Source organism: Coenobita brevimanus, chromosome 59 (genome assembly GCF_032717465.1).
Source record: "Coenobita brevimanus isolate Jiangsu-jjx chromosome 59, ASM3271746v2, whole genome shotgun sequence".
Taxonomy (NCBI): domain Eukaryota; kingdom Metazoa; phylum Arthropoda; class Malacostraca; order Decapoda; family Coenobitidae; genus Coenobita; species Coenobita brevimanus.
In genome coordinates, this window is record NC_137012.1 from 24,751,402 (window position 1) to 24,771,474 (window position 20,073).

General features: G+C 41.7%; 1 protein-coding gene across 1 annotated transcript in view; it reads right to left on the bottom strand.

Annotated features, from left to right (window-relative positions):
• The window catches only part of Oseg2 (intraflagellar transport protein Oseg2), a 133,457-nt gene that overhangs the window by 18,900 nt on the left and 94,484 nt on the right, over window positions 1–20,073 (bottom strand). The window contains exons 24-29 of the mRNA XM_080274706.1: window positions 12,032–12,212; window positions 11,023–11,214; window positions 10,625–10,742; window positions 3,279–3,423; window positions 2,304–2,508; window positions 1,063–1,278 (exon numbers count right to left, since the gene is read on the bottom strand). Of these exons, the coding sequence (XP_080130832.1) occupies window positions 1,063–1,278; window positions 2,304–2,508; window positions 3,279–3,423; window positions 10,625–10,742; window positions 11,023–11,214; window positions 12,032–12,212 (1,057 nt within the window). The remainder of the gene's footprint in view (window positions 1–1,062; window positions 1,279–2,303; window positions 2,509–3,278; window positions 3,424–10,624; window positions 10,743–11,022; window positions 11,215–12,031; window positions 12,213–20,073) is intronic.

A 20,073-nucleotide genomic window follows, 5' to 3' on the forward strand; every position in this document is an offset into this window, starting at 1 on the left:
ACTTCTCATGGCACTACACAAAGATGGACAGAGAGAGAGAGAGAGATTTTTTCTTATCACCAGATGATGCCCTGGATGTTTATCTTTGTTTATAATAAACAATTATTATTATTATTATTATTATTTATTTATTTTTTTTTTTTCACTACTCCCCCATGTTAACTTATGCATGGCCCTACGCAAAGATGGAGAGAGATTTTTTTTTTTTTTACCAGATGATCCCATTTACTACACTATGAGGTAACCATATAACCAAATTATGGCACCTGATGGTTTAGTGGGTAATTATGGTGCTCCAATTGGATTGAGCTGGTGAAGGTTTATATCCTAGGGGTGGTTGGGGTTATTACTCACGTAATGCCACTCAGGAATGAGTGAGGCTGGTCACTCTCATCTTAAATGTCAGGACCAACTTGCCTAGCCCCAGGCTCCTACGCTCCTCATGGGGCAACGCAGGATTGGATGATGGCTGGATGGATGAATTGATGATCCCCTGGATGTTTCTCTTCAAGTTTATAATAAACAATTTTTTTTTTTTTTTTCCCTCCCCCCCCCACACCACGGGGTGGGTTAAAAAAGGGTAATTGTGCAATCCACGAGTTAAGCACCACGTCACATATAAATAACCTGTGTTGCTGCACAAACTCCTCGTTCCCTGTAACTTTAACATCCCTCACTAACCTCCTATAGGCCCTCCTGACCAGGAAATAGTCCATCTGGCTGCTATTTCCCCCAGACTCAAATGTAATCAACCTACTCTCTCTCTTCCTAAAATGAGTGTTGTACACAAGCATGTTTGCTGCCTCTCCAAACTCAGGTATCCTTTCTCTGTCCTCATTTCTTGTACCATATGCACATCCCCCATGTATTCCTTCATATCCTTGAGGTCCTTCACCAACATGAGCATTTAATACAGAATTATATTATTAAATGCAAAAATTTTCTACAAATTATTGTACTTGGTTCAACACTACAAAGCAGTATAGGAAAACCAACTACATAAGAATAATATTTATATAAAATAAAATTTCTACGTATCAAACTTGAAGCCAAATGCCTGACCTGGACACCATCTGTATCTTGATGCTGCCGCAAACTGTCAACCAGTGAGAGTAAGAGGTCCCTCAGATCAGCCCAAGTTCGGTAGCCATCAGGAGAACACAGCTCATGCATGCTCATCAGGTCATGGGACAAACGTCGGTAGATATTGTAGTTCTGGGTGAAGGCTGGGGCCCCATACTGCTTGTACAGCCCTAGTGCTTCTATAACCTGCCCATCCTGAAGAGAGAAAATGTGGGTGAAAGAGCTTGTTCTAACACAGGAAGGGAAGCTATAATACTGTCTTTCCAAGAAACATTATGAGAAATTGAGACACCAAGAACCTTTAGTGATGATGAAGGACTAAGATGTGCGTTTTGAAATTGCAGGAACAGTTACAATAATGTTAAAGGTGTTCCTACCACACTCTGTGAATGTACATTACATGTAATGGATTCTCTGAGGAATGGGGGGGGGGGGAGATAATGAAGAGTGAAATCACCAGTGGCTAAGGAAAAATGCATAGCTCAGAAAGTTACCCAGGTGGTACGACTACTGACTTTTTTTTGAAGACTGTAAGCAGTTACAACTGCAGCAACAGAATAACCAGAGAGGAAATCTGTGGTAAAGGTAAAGGAAGATAAAACCCATAAGATGACAGTGTGGAATTAAAGACTTGTACTGTACCAGACTGCTGATGGCCACTGATGTTCTAGCATAACAGTAAAGGTTTCACTGAAATCCCCAAAAGAGGTTGACCAGGAATCTGCTAGGGATGTACAAGGATCACCAATGGAACTCATTCTGATCATCAGAAAAGTTATGAAAGGATCAGTGTTCAAATCTTTCAAATGAGGACAGATTCGAAGACATTACAATACAAGAGATTACAGCTACTGGATGACTGCTGCAGGTTTGGCAGTGGTCATCCTTCTCTGAGACAGGCTGAACAAGAGCAAACTTACAGTACAATGGAAAGATGCTAGATAGCAGACAAATGCATAAAAAACAGATGTTCATCTACACACAAAAACTACTGTTGCTGCCCCAAGCTCATCAAAACATAAATTCGGTGTCCTGAAAGCTTGAGTTACCTCTTTTCTGAGGTCCACCATCTCCCTTTCAGGGAACAGGGAAAGAGCTGAGGGACACTAATGTATGCAGGACAAGTTGTCCAGTTAAATCAAGGCCACCCCATGAATGTATCCCTCTCCATCACCCTTGAAACTAGACAAGAAACAAGACTCGGGGTTATTCCTACCTACCTTAATAAGAGATGTAGCATAGCGAGCAAGGTACTTGTGCAGCAATTGAGGACCATGTGATGCAGCTGTCTCTAATGCACGAGACCACTGGCCACCCTCAACATACATGTCCAGTGCTCCTGTAAGGTCCACATCAGCCAAAGCTTCTGCCTTGCCCTCTGTCTTCAGAAAGTCTTTGTAGGCTGCATCTACATAGGACTCATACCTAAAACAGAACTCAGCATTTAATTATCCACTATCATAACATCTGATCCTCCTCTACTTCAATATTTCCTGCTAAAATGCATAATAATCAAACTACAAAATAACACCATGTTTCCTTTTAACTCTCAAAGAAACCCCGTACTGAGGTTGACTGTGGCAAAGCTGATGTTTTCTATGGATTGGAAGCAATATTAATGCTCAAACCAGCTTATTACTTCCTTACAACTGCTGAAAACTATTCAGGAAAAAAGGAATCTCAGATACCGTACAAAATAAGATTTGTAAAATCTGAAAGTCTCAGCTTAGATTCCAATTATATTTACTAGTGGCAGAAAAGTTTTCTTCCTAGAGTGATAACTATGTAGCTAGTTACCAACCTTGTAGCCACATTTTACTCTCATGGTGGTACCTCCCATGGTCAATGGTAGCCAACCATCTACTGCCTTCCCATCTATATATCATGAACAATGTACCAGAAATTACATCTTCACTATGAAGACCAAAATTATAAATCGGCTACTAACAGTCTCACTGTACATGTCCTATTAAATATAATGTAAATATTAAGTGACTCTGCATTGCCCAAGGAAGCATCATCATAAGCAAGAAATATTCAGACATCCACAAATGGTACAATACAGTACTATAGGAAATGAAAATGTTCTCCCCTCCTTCCATGACAGGCATCAACAGAAACTGCATTTATGATAATTACTTTGGCCATTACACTCCACATCACCTTATATAACCAAACTAAATCATTATACACACCGGGGTTCAAGCTCACTGGCAACCTTCTTTGCTTTGCTCCACTCCTGAGCAGTAATGAAGGCATCAATAGCCTCCTTGTTCATATCCCCTGCTAGGAACATCTGAGCTGCAGCTGAGTAACGCTTTATATCCAGCAGCCGTGGACCTATAGATGCCAAAGACATAAAAACTAGTTCATAATTATCACAAACATTGAACCATTTTTTCAATTACTGTATCACAATAGCAAAACCGAATCTGAAAAAGAAATGGAAAAAATTAAAGTAGGGCAAGCAATTTGTTGTCCAGTGAAATGGACCGTATTAGAGCACACAAAGCTGTACATCTATTCTTACTTACTCAATATCTGGACTCAGGTTAGGATCCAGATCTACATGAAGTACAACCTCAACTTATCTGCGCTGAATATAGCTTTATCAAATCAGTAAAATTAAATCATCACCAGTCATCATCATCCCAAGCTCTTGTTCCGCTCATGGATGGGGTGAAACAGCTTTCAAAATCAATTTATGCAAGGCCACAAGTCACTTTTTTTATATTAATGACCTTGGGGTCAACTGATTATGAACCAAATGGACTACACAAAACTGGCCGCTTCATCCAGTTACTCCCAGAGAGTTGAGATGATGCTGAATGGTTGTCTGTGTTCTGATAATCTGGTGAATGTGGTGTGTTGTGATGTGGGGGGGGGGCTGCACTGCAGTTTTTTTTTTTTTTTTTGTCCGACTCTGGGCATAGGCTTCACAGCCTGCTATCAAGGCCCAGCAGTCCTCCTACATACCATACACCTCTACATGTCACCACTTCGGCATTAACACCCACTGTCCATATTGAATACGGTACATGCTAGGGCTGTCTCATACAGGACTGGTGTATTGGTATTAGTGGGGGTATTTTTACGACATGTCTGCGGGTCTTCTGGTAGATCAGTAAAGCCTGATTTTTAATGAAATTCAAATCCTTAAACTGTTCCCTGCTCCAGCGGGGATTTGAACCTGGGTCCGTTAGGACTGCAGGCCACCTCTCTACCGATTGAGCCATAGTGGATTGTCTGTGATATATATTTTGTGTTGGTATTATTTCTCCTCTGTCTTTCTTTCCTTCATTCTTTCCTTGTCCTTCTGCCTACGGGTGACTTTACACTTCCTCTTCTGTCTTTCTTTCCTTCATTCTTTCCACTTTCTTCAGCCTGTGGGTGACTCTACACTGAGTGACAAGCCAAATGGTTTCCTGTGCACCACGAAACCATTTACTACGCTGGGTGGTAACCATATAACCAAATTTTGGCGCCTGGTGGTTTAGTGGGTAATTATTGCGCTCCAATCGGATTGAGCCGGTGAAGGTTTATATCCAAGGGATGGTTGGGGTTGATTGCTCATGTAATGCCATTCAGGGATGACTGAGGCTGGTCACTCTCATCTTAAATGTCGGGACCAACTGCCTAGCCCCGAGTTCCTACGCTCCTCATGGGGCAATGTAGGATTGGATGATGGATGGATGGATTATAGAAGAGGTGGTGACTACAACATGGTTTGGCTAGGTGCCCTAGTGTCTCCCTGGGTAGGATAGTTTCTCATGGGAGGGAGGGAGGTTTAGTGGTGGTTCATGAAGGATCCTATTTGGCTGAGGGTTTTGGATGGCCACGGTGGGTATGTGTTTATGAATGTGTTTGCGAAGTACTGTGTTGGATGGAGAAGAAAGAATGTTCCTGAGACAAATTGTGCTGGCCAATTGTTTGTTTTTTGTTTCTTTGTGAAGTTGCACCATAAAATTATAAGGGCAAGATGCTGTTGCTGATCATCTCTAGTCTGTCTGGCAGAGCAGACTCATCAACTACAGGCAAGCAACTGCCCCTGCAGGGCTGTCTCATGAAGTGAACTGATATCCCCCCGCAACTGACAGCACCTTGCCGCATCAAAACACAGGGACTATGTTGGAGGTTTGGTTTCAGGATGGATGCAACATTTGCATGTGTTCAACCAGTTAAATGGGGCACCACAGCAGGTTCCACATCACCCCATTATCTGGTTATATGGTTACCACCAAGCACTGTAAGTGGTTTCCTCAGTTACAGGAAACCATGAGGCTTGTCACTTACTGTACAGGCAATTGAAGTGGAAAGAAGATTTATAAAAAGTGACAGGAAAGAACTTAGTAGACTAGTGCAAAGCTTTGCTGATGTCTGTGAGCGTCGTACCTTCAAAGTAAATGTAGAAAAGAGTAAAGTGATGGTAACTGAGAGAGAGAGAGTTACTCCCAGTGTGATGTTACAGCGAATGGAGAGAGACTGGAATCGGTCAGAGTTCAAATACCTGAGTACAGTGACAGAAGAGAGAGGAAAATGTGCAAAGGAAGTGGAAAGTAGAGTGACACAAGGAAGGAAAGTAGCTGGTGCTATGAAAGCCTTGATAAGAAACGGACACTTAAGTGTTGCAGCTGCGCGACGCTTACATGAGGGAGCGTTAGTTCCAACTTTAACATATGGATATGAGACTATGGTGTGGCATGAATATAAAATGTCAAGAGTGACAGCAGTGGAGATAGGACTGCTGAGGAATGTATGTGGAGTACAGAGAGTGGATAAGACACAAAATACTGTAATGTGATTCGTGGAAGATGCAAAGCAAGGAAGTCTGTGGACACCAGAATCGAAGAGAGTGTACTGAGATGGTATGGTCATGTGGAGAGAATGGATAACAATAGTGGTGTAAAATGTATATCTGAGCTAATTTGAAGGAGGAAGGAGGTGAGGTAGGTCGAGGAGAAGGTGGAGGGATTTGGTGGATGAGTGTGTGAGGAAGTGAGGTATGGAAGTCGGTGAGGCTAGGAAACTGACGAGATTGAGCTGGCTGGATGAACTATGTGAGAAGAAGTGCATAATCAGGGATCTGCCACTCCTTTTTAACGTGACAGTATTCGGACCAACTCTATTGGATACATTCATGTGAAGTTACAGAATGTGGTGAAAGTTTTTGGCCTTACATTCATGTGAAGTTACAGAATGTGGTGAAAGTTTTTGGCCTTACATTCATGTGAAGTTACAGAATGTGGTGAAAGTTTTTGGCCTATCAAATAGGGCTGGGATTCCAGGGGCTTGGATGGGGCAAACTTAGGCTGTCTGGATGTTGCTATTCCTCATACTGTCCTACGGTGGGAAAGGAGGTTCGAATGATTTTGATGATAATGATAGCAAAGTAAAGGGGAAGTAGGAAGAGAGAACAGACACACGGATAGAATGAGAATGGGGAAGGATGAAATGGGCAGCATCACATCACATAAAAGGGAGATGAGGGAGATGGCTGCCACCACCTACCACTAGGGCAGTGTTTCTCAAATATTTTCATTTCATTCCCCACCTGTAGGGATCTTAACAACTTCATGGCCCCCTTTCAGTTTTTTGTCAAGCCCCTCACAAACACAGGCAGACCCCGAGATACGATACCCCAACACAGCAATGGGGGTAGAAATACTGTACTATTTTACCCTGCCAAAAGATGGCCAAACCCAGGTATAACTTTTTTTTTTTTTTTTTTTTTTTTTAAGACTTAAATTTTGAGTTTAGGTTGATTCATAAATTGTTTTTGGACTTAGATTCAAGTGGTTTAGTCATAGGTGGGGTGAACACTGTCATTTTGGGGTACAGTTTACTACAGTGAAGCCTATGTATAACATGAGGTAGGTTATGTGGAACCTCGTGTTAAATCAATTTCAGGTTAAATGGTGACATATATTTACATGTAAAATGTGGGGTTAGGTTCTGGAGACCACATATTTTCCCCCAAACATATGAAATTCTTCAGGAAATGTCATAGGCATTGCATCCAAGTCCACAAACAGTGAACTCTGACCATCGGCTTTGTTTTTAATCATGCTTTTAAATATGAAGTAAATCAACCAAGCTGTATAATTTGTATGAAAACCTAATTTATATGGACTCAACTACTGGATTAACATCAACATGTAAACCCGTCATATACTGTAAGAACCAAATTTTTCTGATCCCGAGTCGTCAGCAAATCACTATGGCAGTCACAAAACATGTTCACACTTACTGCACTGAAGTTAGCTATATGTAGAAATTCTTGAATATTGCTGTTCCCTCACCACACAATTTGCACCAGAGTTATAATGACCACACTGTACCTCCCTTGCCTCTATTTCTTTGTCTGAAGCCCTCTTACTCTTGACCACATGTACCTGTCCAATCCAACCCTGATCCCATACTTACTAATGACACAAAGTTTTTCCCTCTACCCCATTGCCTTTCTACTCCATACCTGCTTCTGTATGATTCTCTCTCTCTCTCTGTCTCTCTCATGTACCTCACCAATCCAACCCTAACCCCGCAATTACTATCGACAAAAAGTTCTTTCCCTCTACCCCATTGCCATTCTACTCCATACCTACTTCTGTATGATCCTCTCTCATTCTTATACTCTTGTTCTTATTCTCTCTCTCTCTCTCTCTCTCTCTCTCTCTCTCTCATTCTTATACTCTTGTTTTTATTCTCTCTCTCTCCCTCCCTCCCTCTCTAAGTACCTGTCCAATCCAACCCAAATCCCATAATTCCTAACGACACAAAGTTCTTTCCCTCTAACCCGTCACCTTTCTGCTCCATACCTATACTTCTGTGCTATCCACTCTCTCTCTCACTCTCTCTCTTGTTCTTATACTCTCTCTCCCTCGCCCTCTCTCTCTCTCTCTCTCTCTTTCGTTCTTATACTCTTGCTCTTATTCTCTCTCTCTCTCTATCTCATTCATAAACTCTTGTTCTTATTCTCTCTCTCTCTCTGTCTCTCTCTCTCTAAGTGCCTGCCAATCCAACCCTAATCTCATAATTACTAACAACACAAAGTTCTTTCCCTCTAGCCCATTGCCTTTCTACTCCATACCTATACTTCTGTGCTATCCACTCTCTCTCTCTCTCTCTTTCTCTCTCTCTCTCTCTCTCTCTCTCTCTCTTTCTCTCTCTCTCTCTCTCTCTCTCCCTCGCCCTCTTTCTCTCTCTTTTGTTCTTATACTCTCGCTCTTATTCTCTCTCTCTCTCTCTCTCTCTCTCTCTCTCTCTCTTTCGTTCTTATACTATCGCTCTTATTTTCTCTCTCTCTCTCTCTCTCTCTCTCTTTCTGCCACCCAGATCAGATTGAAACCCATTATTGTCTCCATTCCTCCACCCTTCCCAAAACTGCAATTATCACATCACCTCCTTGTCAGTGTCTTCACCTGACCCCATCCTTCCTTGCTATGACTGACCCGCCACCCACCCACACCCACACCCACACCCACGTCGCCCAGTCTGGCAAGAACACGCGCATCTAGCAACACTGCAAAGACCCATGGTGGCAAGGGACAAAAGCATGACACACATGTAAACAAGCGCAGCCATAGAGAGAGTGGATACTAAATGTACCCATTTTGGGTCTCGCATAACTAAGCGATATTACTGTTGTTAAAAAATATTGGGAGAAATTAAACGTTCATGTTACTGTAAGATCACTGCTTCATTTTCTCTTAAATCGTGACTCTACTTGATTTTTTCCACTTATTTTTGATGATTTTCAGATTTTATTTTTGGGTTTAAGTGAGTTATAACTGCTTTTAGGCTAAGTTTAGCAGCTTGTTTTAAAGCTATTTGGGGGTTTAGGTAAGCTATAAACTTGTTTTTGGACTCATTTGGGTGGGTTTAGAACTTGGTTGGGGGGGGAAATCCAAGGCTCAAAAATGCATCCCTATACTTTACATGTTAAATCTACCCCAAACTAAGATACCCCACCTAGCGATAGGTTTTTTTGTATCTAATTGCATTGTTAAACTGAGGTATGCCTGTAATGATGAAAAACACTGTTTTGGTGCTCTCCATTTATTTTAACCCCTCCCGTGCGGGTGGCATGTATACATGACGACCTGGGGACATCTGGGTGACATGTATACATAATCTAGTGTTTTGTAGTATTATTGTCATTGTATTATTATTATGATCATTGCATCATATTAAAAGAGCATATTATACTATGATTTTATAATACAGGTTTAGCTGAGAAATTATGGTTTAGATAACGGTGATTTTTAAGAAAAACACCTGCTGGTGGTTTGGGTGGTGAAAACAACCCCCGGACGTGATTTGTTAATGCTTACAACTATCAATCAGAATGCATATATTGTTACATATCAATGGGAAAGATGACACTGTTTGCTTTCAGTAAGTTGACTGATTTGAGGTTGAGTCACTGATAATGAACATCTCATATCTGGGTCCACATCCAACCGGTTTCAGCTTTTACTTTTAATAAGGATGGAGAAATAAGATTCACATAAATATATTGTGGAAATTGGCAAGAGGATTCTACATGCAAGTTCACAGAAACACACTCATTTACTACTTACACTAGCACACCATGGCCCCCATAAAATCTTGCCATGGCCCCCTTGGGGGCCATGGCTTTTTATTTGAGAACCAGTTCATTAGGGTAAGATGTGGAGTAGCAAAGTCTATTGGTCACAGGGTAGAAGAGTATGCTTAGATGGTATGGTCACACAGAGAATGAATATGACTATGAATGTAAAGCTGGTATTGACAAGTATTACAGGTAATTTAGTAAGGAATGTTTTACTGTTGTTTTTGTTGCTTCAGGCTTAACTGGCAGTGAACACAGTGCTGGAGGCTAAAACCTCCCTTCTACAGTCCACCATCCTCCTTTCAGGGGATAAGGAGGGAGTTGAGGGATGTATATATAACTGGGCTGCACCAACATGACTCTGTCCAGTTATATCGGTGTTGCCATGTGAAGTGTCCCTCTCCAGTAAGACATGGAGAAAGTAGGAGGAGCACTCAAAAACCAAGATGACACTGAATGGTCAGTGAATATGTGAGAAAGCATGATATACTGCAACTACAAAGAAGCAAACTAAGTGATTGGGGACTGAAATGGATGAAACAAATGACCTCAAGTGTTAAGGGAACAAAAGGATATGTTGCCAGAGATTATGCAGCATGGAAAGCCTCCATCACGTGAACAAGGCTGACATAGGCAAGCATGTACAAAACCTTTCAACCCAAACATATTAAGCATGCTAAACACAGCAGCCATTTTTTATTTTGATGATTAATATAATGGCTTACCCCATAGATGTCAAGAAACTGATAATAATGAAGCTGTGTGTAGAAGGTACAGCTTACAGGCTTAAGTAATTAGAGAATACCTATCTGGCTCATTCCACTACTTTAGTTTTTTTTCTTTATCTATTCAGCTAAAATAGTGTTGTAATTGGTCATGATGATGAATTTCTGTAAGAGACCTTTTTACTGAAATGGAGGGGAAAACACAGGAATGTAAGGAAAAACTCACCAAGAACTCTAGCAACATCATCCACCTTATCAGCAGGCAAGAACCTGACAGCCAACTCTCTTGCTTTATTCCAGCTTTTCTCCAGGAGGGAGGCATCACTGGTCATATTTGGGGTTACCTGAAGAAAGCACAATTGATAATTACACTGTACAGACAGTAACAGTTGACTGATTAACTGGTTGGTTACAGCAAAAAGATCACAGCAATGTAACAACAGAGGTCACTGCCAGCATACAACAAAAAGTAACAGCAAAACAAGCACAGTAACAGTTACTAGTACTCTTCACTATATCAACTTTGAGAAAGGATATAGGTTTATTACCTGTACATTTGAAAAAAAAAACAGCCACCAATGAGAGACAGGTAATTGATCTGATGCACAATGCATGTAAACTGACCTTCATGTAACACTCAACAGCCCTGGTGTATTCTCCTGACTCTTCCCACTGCCGAGCTTGGCTCATGAGTGTCTGAGCATCATGTGAGCCTCGACTAAGGACCGTGCGATCATACTCATCCTGTAGAGCACTAAGCTTGTGAGGCAGATACTCCTTGCACACCCTAAGTGCCTCTGTCCACTGGTTGCTGTCCTGAAGGGAAAGAATAGGGGCACAGGCTGAGGTTAAATTTACCCAGGTATTCATAACTGGATATAATGATGGCTGGAGCTGTAGGTATTTGTTAAGCTTACTACTAATTGTAACACTTTTTTCATAGTGTCCAGAAATTCTCTCTCTCTCTCTTCAGTCGCCACTGCCCTTCAGAACTTTGTATCCCTTTCACTATGGCAAGCACACAGCACTCACCCACTGTACCTACACTCACTTCTTTCCAGTCCAAATCAATAATGCAGTAGTTAACTGACAGTCCAAATCCTTCATGCATTACACTGGTCAACTTTGAAACTAAATGATTTCAGATTCTGGTTTTCCTTTTTTGACATTCTAACAAATTTTTGCAAGTTCCAAGACTTGGTGCTTTCTCTTTCTCACTATACTGCATTAATTTAATAATCAAACACTCAGTCTTACGGAGTCACTTTCTCACATTCACTTTGGTCCACCCATTTTCTCACACACTGTCCCCTCTACAGACAGTGACACTCAATTCCTCTCACTCACTTTTTACACACTAGCTCTCTCATACTATGATTCACATTCACATTTACTCACCACCTACTGTCCTCTCATTTGTCAATTTATCTACAGTATTCTTCACTTTTGCCACTGTCATGATCTTGGACACCACATTCCTTCTTAGAGCACAAATGAAAAGAGGCTATCACTGCACCACTCTCACCACTCTCAAAGGGTAGCTTTTCAAAGTGGTATTCCTAGTTGCCTCTTCTGTCTATTTGAATACAAATAAATATAAAGTACAAATAAATAAATAAGTAGCACAACCTACCCTGTAAAACTTTACGGCTAGTTCTGGCCGCTGGGCTCGAAGCAGAAGTGCCTCAGCCCTTGGATAATCTCTGTCTGTAAATGCCACCTTGGCCTGGCCCACCAATACATCCCCTACTGAGTCAGGGTCATGGGCTTCTGCCACTCTCTGAGCACTCTCCCAGTCCTGAGCATGAACATACCTGTAAAAGGAAGCAAGACAAGGGTGAAGGGGACATAAACAAACAGGAACAAGAATCATATATGTAAACTGTGGATGTATGTACTGTTTGTATGTATATATATATATATATATATATATATATATATATATATATATATATATATATATATATATATACACATATATACAGTATATCTATCTATCATCATCATCATCATCATCATCATCATCATCATCTGGACCTCCTTTCCCACCCTAGGGAAGGGTGAGGACTAGCAACATTCAGACAGCCCAAGTGTGCCCAATTTAATGGGCCATGCTTCCATTCACTCATCATTCAAGCCCGAGGAATCTTGGCTCTATCTGCTATGCCAAAAACATTCACCACATTCAGCAGCTTTACATAAATGTATCCAATAGTGTGTGTGTGTGTGTGTGTGTGTGTGTGTGTGTGTGTGTGTGTGTGTGTGTGTGTGTGTGTGTGTGTGTGTGTGTGTGTGTGTGTGTGTGTGTGTGTGTGTGTGTGTGTGTGTGTGTGTGTGTGTGTGTGTGTGTGTGTGTGTGTGTGTGTGTGTGTGTGTGTGTGTGTGTGTGTGTGTGTGTGTGTGTGTGTGTGTGTGTGTGTGTGTGTGTGTGTGTGTGTGTGTGTGTGTGTGTGTGTGTGTGTGTGTGTGTGTGTGTGTGTGTGTGTGTGTGTGTGTGTGTGTGTGTGTGTGTGTGTGTGTGTGTGTGTGTGTGTGTGTGTGTGTGTGTGTGTGTGTGTGTGTGTGTGTGTGTGTGTGTGTGTGTGTGTGTGTGTGTGTGTGTGTGTGTGTGTGTGTGTGTGTGTGTGTGTGTGTGTGTGTGTGTGTGTGTGTGTGTGTGTGTGTGTGTGTGTGTGTGTGTGTGTGTGTGTGTGTGTGTGTGTGTGTGTGTGTGTGTGTGTGTATGTGTGTGTGTGTGTGTGTGTGTGTGTGTGTGTGTGTGTGTGTGTGTGTGTGTGTGTGTGTGTGTGTGTGTGTGTGTGTGTGTGTGTGTGTGTGTGTGTGTGTGTGTGTGTGTGTTCTTACCTGATTGTTTTTACCTAACTGCATCTTTACAGGAATGAGTCAAGCTTGTACTGTCCTGTGTATTAAACCAATTTTATCATACATATCCTTAAAGGTATGAATAGTTTTGACACATTTTTCATTTGGTAGTGCATTCCATTGATCAACTGCCCTATTTGGGAAACTGAATTTCCTTACGTCTTTATTGCCTCTCTTTTTATAAATTTTTTGCAGTGTCCTCTTGCTGATGCTTTCCCACAGGTTATATATTCATTTATATCTATTTACTCTTTCCCTTAGATGCATTTATATACCTTAATCATCTCACCTCTTTTCCTTCTCTCCTGTAGTGTTGGTACAGTAGATTCAAATTTTCTAGTCTTTCTTCAAAGCTAAGATCCCTTAAGCTTGATACTCATCTTGTAGCTGCCCTTTGTACTTTTTCAATCATATCTATGTGTTTATTTGAGATGAGGATTCCAGACTACTGATGCATACTCCAGGGTTGGTCTGATGAATGTTATTGTTTTTCTCAGCATGTCTTCATTTATATATGTGAATGTTATTCTCCTATTAGCAAGCAATGCATACATGTTACATACCTTCTCACTGATGTGGCCAGCCAGAGATGGTCTGTTATCAATACTCACTCCTATGTCCTCCCTTTCTGATATGTGTAGGGCTGATGTTCCTAACTTATAATCCCAATTTGGTCTTTTTTCAGTTTTACCAAACCTAATTACATGACACATGTCCACATTAAATTCCATTTGCCATTTACTGCTCCATCCACAGTTTATTTAATTCTTTTTGTAGTGTTCTGCAAGAATCTGTGTTAGTAATAGATACAGATTGGGAATAGGAGCTCAGAGGACAAGATTTAAAAGTTATATAAAGAAGATTCTGTGAATTTTATGAAATAGGAGTCCAAACTTGCATCCCTCAGCACAAAGAAATGAAAATAAAGAGATGGTTTAATAATGTAGAAAATCAAAAGAAAAAAGAGATTTGCTGTGGAAAAGATACAGAAAACGCAATAGTGAGAGAGCATATAACAACCATAAACAGACAAGAAATGATTATACAAGGATAACGAGGGAAGCCAAAAGACAGTTTGAGGAAGAAATTATAAATAAAAGTGGGGGAAAACCCCAGGAATTGATGGAGAGTGTGGTGAAATGCTGAAGCATGGGGGAGAGATAGTAGTAGAATGGATGTGGAAGATATGCAGATTGGCCTGGGAGGAAGGTAGAGTCCCGGAGGATTGGAAGTGAGGTATAATTAGTCCTTTGTACAAAGGAAAAGGGGAAAAAGAAATGTGTGGTAATCATAGGGGCAAGAGAGCGTAATACGAAAAGTGTATGGTAGGATACTTATTGACAGAGTTAGGGAAATAACAGAGGAATTAGCTGGAGAAGAACAGGGAGGCTTTAGGAAGGGAAGAGGTTGTGTAGATCAGATATTCAATCTTAGATCTTTAGTGGAAAAGTTTCTAGAGAAGGGAAAGAAGTTGTATGTGGCCTTCATGGATTTGGAGAAAGCATATGACAGGGTGGATAGACAAGAATTGTGGAAAGTATTAAGAATATATGGAGTAGATGGGAAGTTGTTGAATGCTATGAAGAGTATGTATGATGGTGCTAAGGCTGCAGTGCATGTGGATGGTGAACTGAGTGAATTTTTCTCTTTGAAGGGTGGGTTGAAACAGGGATGTGTCATGTCTCCATGGTTGTTCAATCTGTACATGGATGGGGTAATAAAAGAGATACAAGGTAGGGCAGTGGATGTTGGAGTGGCCCTAGTGAGGGAGGGTAGTTTGGAAACTCCCTGTACTGTTGTTTGCAGATGATACTGTATTGTTAAGTGAAGACGAAGGGGAGCTGCAAGGCTTGGAGGATGAGTTTGGGAAAGTGTGTAAGAAATGGAATCTAAAGGTGAATGTAGGGAAGAGTTAAGTGATGGTCTCTGAGAGAGGTGAAGTCAGTGAATGTACAGTGAAGTTGGATGGTGAGGAAATGGAAAACATGAGTACTTTTAAGTACTTGGGGAGTGTGATGAGTAAGGATGGAAGTTTGGAGGGTGAAGTGCTTGAAAGGGTACAACAAGGAAGAAAGGTTGCTGGTTCTTTGAAAGCAATGATAAGAAACAGGGAAGTGAGCATGGAAGTGAAAAAGTTACTACATGACAATATTGTGATACCAACTCTATCGTATGGAAGTGGAGCTTTGACCTGTTGGAGGGACAGAAGTCAAGAGTGAGAGCAGTGGAAATGAGTTATTTTTGAGGAGCATGTGGAGTCACATGAAGACACAGACTGACAAATGAGGAAGTGAAGGAGCATTAGGGTGTGGATGTGGATGTGATGTGGAAGTGATAAGAAACGTTAGGAGAAACACACTGAGGTGCCATGTGGAGAGGATGGAGAGTGAGAGACTGATGAGGAGAGTGTATGTGAGTGAGGTGGAGGGAGGGGGGGCCAAGGATGAGATGGAGGGATGGAGTGGAGAGGTACATGAGAGAGGGGTGTGTGAGCTGGGACCAGGGCAGTGAAACTGCTGGGGACAGGGCAAAATGGAGGTGATTTGTTTGTGGCCACCCCTTACGGGATTAAGGTGTCTGGCAATAGATAAATAGATAGAAATGTACCCTTTACGCTTGTTCCTGTATTTTTCTGACTACTTCCAGTTTGGTAAATTACTTTTTCTTGCTGAAAAACTTCCTTCCTGTTATAACAGTCACATTTCTTAAGCCAGAAGCTCAATGTACTCAAAGGTGAATTTCATTTACCAATTTCCCAACTGGAGGTTAGGTTAAATTATTAGGTACAGTTAAGCTACGTTAGGCCTGGTTTAGTTAACCTCTTTGGTTATAACAGTCCCTTCCGCCATTACATTAAATAGTCAAATGTGCTGTCACAGTAGAACAGCTAAAAACAAAGGGGAAACAGATTTAACAAGAAACGTTTATTTATCAACCCAGAAATAATCAGAAAAATATAACACCCTGTCATGAAGAACTGATTTTTTAAGGTGCTTTTATTACTTAAAGTAAAGCATATGTTTAGCTCCCTCAATGGCCGCGAGTTCAGAAATTTGCGTGCTCCCATGGCTGGCCTCAAGACCAATTTTTCAAAGTTCTATATTCAGTTTTGTTTTCTTACAAATATGAAAAGACTCATCTGGCGCACCTGGCTTTCCCCCTCCCCCTCCCCCACACCCATCCTGTGATTTGCTATGATTCATAAAAGAATTAATAAAATTAGGACGCATGTTGAACATACAGACGAAAACAGCTGGGATGATGTGACCACCTGACTGCTTGGGATGGTACAGTAGGGTCGTGTAAACACAACTGTGACCTTCATTACCGTCCAAAAATTGTTCACACTTTTTTATAGCTCGCCCCAACTCAATGTCACTGACAACAATACAGTAGAGCATTGTTTAAGACCAGCAGCTATGAAGGCGATAATGGAATACATTATTGTTTGAATCAATACTCAATCTTTCACATATACACACAAAAATGAAAAAAAGAATGAGCAGTAAATGTACACTTAACTTTAAGGAGCGGAAATAACTAAGCTCAGTTGGTCAGAAATGTGCTGGGAAATGCGATATCAAACGAAGAATGTGGAACTGAATGCTAACTTACAAGAACACATGGGATGAATTAGTAATTTTTTTCTAATTAACATACATTTTTGTTCCATTTTGTCCCCTACAATTGTCTATCTATCTATCTATCTATTGCCAGACGCCTCAATCCCGTTTGGGGTGGCCACAAACAAATCGCCTCCAAGTCGCCCTGTCCCCCGCCATTTCACTGCCCTGCTCCCAACTCACACCCCCCTCTCTCATATACCTCTCCACCCCATCCCTCCATCTCATCCTCGGCCTCCCCCTCCCTCTTCCCCCCTCCACCTCACTCACATACACTCTCTTCGTCAGTCTTTCACCCTCCATCCTCTCCACATGGCCAAACCACCTCAGTGTGTTCCTCATAACGCTTCCTATCACATCCACATCCACACCACAACGCTCCTTTATATCCTCATTCGTCAGCCTGTCTCTCCACGTGACTCCACAGGCTCCTCTTAAATAACTCATTTCCACTGCTCACTCTTGACTTGTGTCCTTCCAACAATGTCCAAGCTTCACTTCCGTACGTTAGAGTTGGTATCACAATACTGTCATGTAGTAACTTTTTCACTTCCATGCTCACTTCCCTGTTTCTTATCACTGCTTTCAAGGAACCAGCAACCTTTCTTCCCTGCTGTACCCTTTCAAGCACTTCACCCTCCAAACCTCCATCCTTACTCATCACACTACCCAAATACTTAAACGTACTCACATTTTCCAATTCCTCACCATCCAACCTCACTGTACATTCACTAACTTCACCTCTCTCAAAGACCATTACTTTACTCTTCCCTACATTCACCTTTAGGTTCCGTTTCTTACACACTCTCTCAAACTCATCCACCAAACCTTGCAGCTCCCCTTCGTCTTCACTCAACAACACAGTATCATCTGCAAACAACAGTACAGGGAGTTTCCAAACACTATCCTCTCTCACCAGGGCCACTCCAACATCCACTACCCTACCTTGTATCTCTTTTATTACCCCATCCATGTACAGATTGAACAACCATGGAGACATGACACATCCCTGTTTCAAACCAACTCTCAAAGAGAAAAATTCACTTAATTCACCATCCACACGCACTGCAGCCTTCGCACCATCGTACATACTCTTCACAGCATTCAACAACTTCCCATCTACTCCATATATTCTTAACACTTTCCACAATCCTTGTCTATCCACCCTGTCATATGCTTTCTCCAAATCCATGAAAGCCGCATACAACTTCTTTCCCTTCTCTAGGAACTTTTCCACTAAAGATCTAAGAATGAATATCTGATCTACACAACCTCTTCCCTTCCTAAAGCCTCCCTGTTCTTCTCCAACTAATTTCTCTGTTCTTTCTCTAACTCTGTCTATAAATATCCTACCATACACTTTTCCTATTATACTAAGAAGACAAATGCCCCTATGATTACCACACACTTCTTTTTCCCCCTTTCCTTTGTACAAGGGAATAATTATACCTGACTTCCAATCCTCCGGGACTCTACCTTCCTCCCAGGCCAATCTGCACATCTTCCATATCCATTCTACTACTATCTCTCCCCCATGCTTCAGCATTTCGGCACACACTCCATCAATTCCTGGGGCTTTCCCCGATTTAACATTCTTCATTGCTTCCACAACTTCTATCCTACTGATTTCTTCCTGTCTTCTCACCTCCCTCCTTCTCCCAGCCATTCCCCAGCCACTTATACTCGCATTACTTCCATCCTCTACGTTCTACAATTCCTTAAAGTGTTCTCTCCATCTGCTCACTTTTTCTCCCTTCTCCACTAGTAATCTACCATTTTTATCTTTCACTCCCCTGCTAACTTCACTTCCACCCTGTCTTACTCTTTTCACTTCTCTCCAGAACATTTTCTTACATTCCCTCCACTTTACACTCAAATTCCTTCCAAATTCCCCATCCACTCTCTTCTTACTCTCTCTTACTAATCTTTTCACCTCTCTCTTCCTTTCCACATATAACTCTCTCTTCCGCCTCTCATCTTCTTCCACGCCCCTATTTCTCATCCATTCATTGTATGCTTTCTTCTTTTGTGCCACTGCCTGTTTCACCTCTTCAGTCCACCACGCTGTTCCTTGCACCCCCCTCCGTCTTCTCTTCCTTCCACACACCACATCACATGCTGCACATATTTCTTCTCTAAATATCTTACACACACCTTCCACGTCTCCCATCTGCTCCAATTCATATTTGCCCAATCATTCCTCCACTTCTCTCTTATACTCTGCCTTTTTCTCATCCTCTTGTAACCTTTCCACTGTCCTTGCAACTACTCCTTCCTCTCGTCTTTCCCTTCTTCTATTCTTCCATCTTACTTGGATCCTAATTCTGGCCACCACCAAGTAGTGGTCAGAAAGTCCACTCCCCCAACCTCTATACACTCTTGCATCCTTTACACATCTTCGCATCCTTTCATCCACACACACATAATCAATCATTGCCTTCCTTTCATTCAGTTCACCACCCACCCTTCTCATCACTCGCCATGTATACCTGTGGATCATTTTATGCCTGAAGAGGGTATTGGCTATCACCAACCCCCTCCCAGCACAAATGTCCACTAACGCACTCCCATTCTCATCTATCTCAGCAGGCACACCCCACTCACCAACTATTCCATCCACCTTCACATTACCAACTTTACCATTCATATCACCAATCAAAAACACTCTCTCATTCCTTCCAAACTTTTCCATGCACACTTCCACATTTGTCCAGAACTCTTCTCTCACTCTTCTAGCACGATCTTGCGTTGGCGCATATACACACACAATCGCCCACATTTGTATTCCAACTTTCAACTTTACCCACACAATCCTTGACCCAACTGATCCATACTGTCTTATGCTCTTCTTCCATCTTTTACTCACAACTATACACACTCCTTCCTTTGCCCTCTCATTCTCATCTACTCCTGCACATATACCCCATCCATACTCCCATTCTCTCACACTTTCTCCTCTCCATTTTGTCTGTTATTCCACATACATCCACTTTCGCACCCTCAAGCACCTGGACAATCTCTCTCTCTTTCACCTCATCATTCGCTCCTCTTACATTCCATGTACTCATTACCAAGTCCTTTGTCCGGTCCTGGGTCGTCATCGTTTGGTCAGTCCTTGTCCGAGGCTTCTTGTTTGTTTTTTTAGTTAGTTGTTTTCCGGGGAGGGGCACTAACCCTCCGCCAACCCTTT